The following is a 6,016-nucleotide window of genomic DNA, read 5'->3' as shown; positions in this document are numbered from 1 at the left end:
ACCTCACAGTAAAGCGGATAGTTTTATTAGGGAAACATGTTTACAGTCTTACTAAATATTCATATGTCTGGAAAAATTATCCAATCAATCATTTTTGCCCTTTAGTACCATAAAAGAAGTAGTGATTAAATGTTCACAACCACCTATAAACCTTATCAGAAATATTTTAAATCCCAGTGAATTAAATCCAGCCGGTAATTCTTCTGTTAGTCATTTAGACGGATAAATTTAAGAGTGTAGAGAAAACTGGACCTTTATGACGCATTTTACCTGGAACACTTACAATATATAATGTTTATTTTTAGCAATAAGAGCAGGCACAGTGACGACGCCCCTATCTGGTATGCTGCTGCTGCTCCCATTAAAGCTTTGGTTAATGTAAAACAACATTTTACCAAGTAATTTTATCTTAGTTTCTAGTGAAAATATCTTAGTACACTTGAAATAAATTACCAGTAACTTCTCAGCGAGCTACATGAACTTGTTTTAAGTCAATATCTCCTTAACTTATAGAAGAAAAACTAGAACTTTTTCATCAATATTAAGGAGTTATTGACTCTAAACAACCCAACTTATGAGTTGGTTTTTATTTCAAGTGAACTAACAAATTTGCAGTAGAAACTAGACCAAATACTTGGGAAGATTTTGTTTTTGCAGTGCAGCACGGACACCAAAGTAACCAGAAAACGTCTGCGTGGCTAGAGACAGCCGGTGACTTCATTTGGTGGTGAAGGCGACGCCCTTCTTGACCCAGGCGTTGCTGTTCAGCAGGGACAGCATGAAGCGAGCCACGTCTCCTCTTCCCACCTGACCGCTGCTGTCAGGCACAAAGTATCCCTCGTGCGTCAGAAACTCCTGAGCTGCAACAACAACCTTCACTTTACCCGTTGATTTTGTTTTGTTTTTTCTACTTCTTACTTTTTTCTACTCTCACCTGAGGCTGCCAGGTTCTTCAGGCCGGGCGGCCGAACTACAGTCCAGTTGATGTCCTCGGTTTTCTGCAGGAAGCGCTCCATCTCGTACATGTTGCTGAGGACGCTGCGGATCATCGGCAGGAGAAGGAACCGGATCAGGAACGGAGACTGGGCTCCAGAGTTAGCTAACCAACATAAAAAAATATGACACAATCTCACACAAAGCAGACATACAAAAATACCAACAGTAGCACTACCAGGTAAATCTCTCATCTACAAGAGACATTACTCAGTAATTATGGGGATAATAAGTCTGTCGTTGGAGGTTTCCATGGCAACTGCTTTAGAGACTTTGGATAAGCAGGTTATCAGTTCAGGTATTCCAATATTTGTTAATGGTTTTTATCAACACGTTCTGCCACATCAATGAGTTTGACACGCTGACCTGTGCAGCCCACTTACGGTCTGTGTACCAAGAGGTCATGGTGATGACCCTGTTGATCCGGGCTTCTCTCATGGCGCCGACCACGGCCGCCATCGACGTGGTGTAGCCCGTCACGCCGGAGAAGAAGGAAGCCGGAAAGCCGAGGCAGGACATGACGACATCCTGGTCTTTGAAATGAGGCTTCAGGCTGTCTGCTGAGAAAATATCAGCCGACACAACCTGGAGACAGACAGACAGCAGGTCGGCATGAAGCCATTTTGATCAACATGAAGCCATTTTGATCAACATGAAGCCATTTTGATCGACATGAAGCCATTTTGATCAAGGGAAACGCATGTTTCACAAAGATAAACCAGAGAAAACATAAAAAGAACCAGTCAACAGTACTTTGTTCTTATCTTCAGGTTTGTATTTAATACTTAATAATTAATTGATAAGCGGCCATTTTCTTAAAAGCCTCAGTGTTCTCTTGTATCAATTGGGCCGACCGGCTAAATTTTTCATAATGTGCAGCCAAAATAGTTATTGACATCTTTCATGATTCCTGCTCTGACTTCAAGCCTCATTTCTCACAAGGAGAGAAATAAAACCGATCCTGATCTGGAAACAGAAAACCTCACTGCCAATTTACAATTCGCAAAATATTGTAAAATATTTCATATATAATTTATAATGATAAAACATCCATGAAACAGGACTGGGCTACAAACCTACACAAACTGGCAGGACTCCAGTTAAATGTGGCCTTCATTTAGCTTCCATTGATCTATGGGCGATACAAAACATGTTTATTATATTTTTGCACTAAATTATTTTTTGATAATGAGATTGTAGTTTCTTTTTTTAGCTACTTTCAGAATAAGCTGACTTAGAGCCTTGTGTCACATTAAATTCAAACAAGCTGCTGCTGGCCACGCCCACCAACTCGATGTTTACACTCACACGTGAAAATGGCTGCAAACAGATGCTCAATTATACAACCATATCTTTGAAAAGCACAAGTAGAGCCTACTGCACAATCAACAAGAATGCAGCAAGTGGTTTCTGGATCGTAAGTCAACAGAAAAACACTTAGTTTTTTCCAGCAGCCATTGTATAAGACATTCAGCAGTAAAACCAGGTAACAGACTGTGCTCCATTGGGGTTGCTAGGTATCAAACTGGGCTCCATTGGGGTTGCTAGGTAACGGGCAGTGCCTGCTGATTTGTCACATTACATTCTGGAGGTTTTTGAAAACGGCTCATTTTCCAGACACCAAAAGACTTTAACTTACTGCCAAAAAAACAGCTGGGTGTTTTTATTTTAGAGCCTGGGTTGTTTTTCGAAGCTGTTGAGACCCAAATGAAAGTATAAAAATGTGAAAATTTGGCATAACAGGTCCCCTTTAAAGTTACACCAGACAAAACAAGGATTATCTTTAGCTTTTAAGTTAAATTAAAATTAAAAACTTGCATCCATCACAAAACTATATATTGTGTTACAGTTTACTATTATTGCACGGCTTCGGTTCTTAAAGAAACAACATGCTGAATATGTGGCTCCATAAACGCACCTGAACTTTGAACCTGGGTTAAGTTTTACCTTGAGGTTGTCATGGTGCACTGTGAGCTTCGCCGGGTTCCTGACGACGGCGGTGACCGTATGGCCCTGCTCCAGCGCCTGTTTGACCAGAAACTGTCCAGTCTGCCCAGTGGCTCCCAGCAAAGCGATCTTCATCTTCCAACCCAGTCAGGAGTTAAAACTGATCCGATGAATCACTTCGATGGCTGCGAGCCGCTGAGCTGAGGTTTCCTCCTTGTTACACAAGCAGAAGTGTAAAAAAAGGATTACTGCACAGAGATAAAGACATCCTCTCCCACATAAAATACGGTCTCATCATATGACAGAGTTCACAGTCTACTCTGAATAGCACAATATAAGAAATACAGGGTTAAGATGGCAACTAAAAATTTTTTTATATACAATCTATATTAATAATTTGCTCTTGTTTGATTAATAAAATCACTTAAATTATGGAAAAAGTGGCTCAGAAGAAAAAATTATGTTTTTGTTTATGTTTCAAAACATTTAGCAAACAGTTTGAGTGTGAAATAAAATAAATCCCCAACATTTGTTGCTCATGAATAATTAAATTAAACAAAATTAATCTGGAGTTATAAATATTTAAAATGTGTAAATAACTAGAAACCAAGATGTGTCTCATGAAATTCAGCCAAAAAGATTATTTTTCCTTATTTTTGTCTGTAATTTTAAAATAGAATAGATTCTGTATCTAATTATTGTTTTATCATTGTCTTTATAACTAGTGCATAGCTTTGAGAAACTTTAAAAAGTAATTATTTGGAAAGAAAATGGCAATTTTTATGATTAAAAAAATAAATAAAAATGACTATGATTCAAGGAAATGTGGCTCAATTTTACTCATAAATATACATGATTAGCAGGAATTATCAAAAGCAACACATTGATAATTATTTTAACTTGCAGTGTAAATAAAAATTACTTTCAATGTTCATAAGTCAGAACCTGTCGAAGATTGGATCGCCTCAACTTCAAGGATCACTCTGACGTTTTAAGTTCCGCAGAATAAAACTTGAGGAACGTCGTTTTAGACTCGTTGAACAGCCACTGATTATCGTCTACATTCAGCATGTGATCAGCATCTTCTGATACCACATAGATAATTAATTTGACCCGGATCGGTTCAAACAGAGACACACTGTGCAGCTTTCCTCGCCTTGTCCAATTAAACATTTTGGTTTCCCCCCGAAATCTCCAAAAACAGAAATGTCTCTGCAGCTAAAATAGAAAACATGAAACATTATGATGTTTAGTTTACCAAAGCGTAAAAGACCAATACTTTTTTCTACACAACGTCAGCTCCATGTTCAAGCACCAAAGTTATGGGGAATTTATATAAATATGAGCCATGTTTTATTTTTACTGTTTTATTTAGTAGGTATAGTTGAGTGTAGATGGAAAATGAATGACAAACTTTGGACAAATGGCCACAGGTTGGACTTCAGCCTCATTACAGGAGGTTAAAGTTCATCCAGAGGCAACCTGTTGATTTAAGTCTTTAAAGCCACAAATCACCAAAATAAAATCCTATTTTTAACCCTTTGAGATGAAGAGGAATTAATTTACTTTTCTTAAAAGATTTTGGTGCAGAATGCAAACAGAACACATGCCTCCACATCTAGGAAGTAATTTATCTGTAGGTGTTGAATAAGATCAATATAGATCGGATTTGATCAGATGCGACTGAAATACCAGAAGTCCATTTATCCTACTAAATAAATATCAACACACAGGAAGCACTTTCATGCAGCTTAAGCTAACATGACTTAAGATTTAAATGCTGAAAAGCTTCTAATTTTTTCCTTTTCTATTGGTTTCAAACGTATTACCTCAACTAAAGATCCTATAGCACAATTTTACTTTTGTTTTAAAATAGAAAAACAAACCCAAAACTGTAATATGAGCCAAAAATGTAATCTGGAGGACAGACCTTAAAAATTTAAATCAGTATTTTCCAGGAGAAATCTGGTTAGTTGCAATTAATCAATAAATAAAATTAAAATGAGCTTGATCAATTTTGCTTACAGATATAACATGACCCATTTAATTGATGGTTTCAGATGTAAGTGGTTTTTATTTTTGTTTTATTTATTGGTTTTGGTTTTATTTTGGATCTTTAAAATATCTTTCCATTCCAGTGTTTAGTATTCTTTCCAAAATGAAAGTTTATTGGTGATTTACAGTGCAAACTTGAATTATTATGCCATGAAAACTGTCTCAAAACGACAATATTGTCATTTATCGCTATAATTACAAGGACAATTTCTCATCCAGCAAAATTTATCATGACAGGCTTACTAATCACTTTGATTACTAATAATCACTCTTTAATTACTTCATTTCACAATACATTTTTTGGAACATGAATGGTAAAATTTTAAACAGGCCTTGTTTTCTGTGAGTCTAGAGATATTTTGTATTTTAATAATTACACTCTTAAGTCAAAGAAAGTCTTTCAAAAGAGTGAAGTAATCCCACAAAATTTTAAAGACGTTTATGAGGATTCGTGATCACAAAACCTTAAAACTGTGGGGAAAAAAACAGCTGCCATTTCATACTAGATCAATGTTCAGCTGATGTTTTCTGCATATGCTGTCAAAAGGAGGACGAGTATTAGCTTGTGACAACTGAACCTTAAATGACCTCTGTGGGTCTAACATTATCTAACCAAAGCGAATCTTCGACACAGTCAGTAGTTTTGAATCTCCTCTTTTTCAGAAGTATTTTTGTTCCTGAATAACTTTTAGCGACTCAAACAGTTTCAGAAACGTATCCAAACATCTGCAACTAGCAACCAGCTAGCTGCAGCTTTAAAACGCAGAGTGGACGTTAGCCACGGTAGCATTAGCTTACCTATGCCCGGTGCTACGTCCGTCTTTGTCTCTACGGCGTTTAGAGGGCTGTTCAAGAGCACAAACGTTCGCGTGTGTTTATAAAACAAGGTTCCTGAGGTTGGTTTTGGTTTATTAACACACAGAAGTAGATGAAAACTAGAAATTACCGAAAAGATAAAATAAAAACTATATATATATTTGTCCATACTTAAAGGATAATTATAAAAAAAATGGAAAATATT

The 6,016-nt window shown here is 36.7% G+C and overlaps 1 protein-coding gene across 2 annotated transcripts; it reads right to left on the bottom strand.

Annotated features, from left to right (window-relative positions):
* Positions 1–3: 3 nt before the first annotated feature.
* LOC114154005 (uncharacterized protein YwnB-like) lies at positions 4–5,922 on the bottom strand. 2 transcript variants are annotated; one of them, XM_028032735.1, is made up of 5 exons: positions 5,794–5,922; positions 2,941–3,153; positions 1,377–1,578; positions 935–1,099; positions 4–860 (listed from the first exon to the last, which is right to left on the bottom strand). In XM_028032735.1, exons 2-5 carry the CDS (start codon positions 3,073–3,075, stop codon positions 718–720), a joined length of 645 nt encoding a protein of 214 aa, XP_027888536.1. In that variant the 5' UTR covers positions 3,076–3,153; positions 5,794–5,922; the 3' UTR covers positions 4–717. The 2 variants fall into 2 exon arrangements, with proteins under 2 accessions (XP_027888536.1, XP_027888537.1); XM_028032736.1 differs by having other exon boundaries at positions 4–855; positions 2,941–3,152; positions 5,794–5,864.
* Positions 5,923–6,016: the final 94 nt, after the last annotated feature.

Source organism: Xiphophorus couchianus, chromosome 12, assembly GCF_001444195.1.
Source record: "Xiphophorus couchianus chromosome 12, X_couchianus-1.0, whole genome shotgun sequence".
Classification (NCBI taxonomy): Eukaryota; Metazoa; Chordata; class Actinopteri; order Cyprinodontiformes; family Poeciliidae; genus Xiphophorus; species Xiphophorus couchianus.
This window is presented reverse-complemented; position numbering and strand designations above follow the sequence as displayed.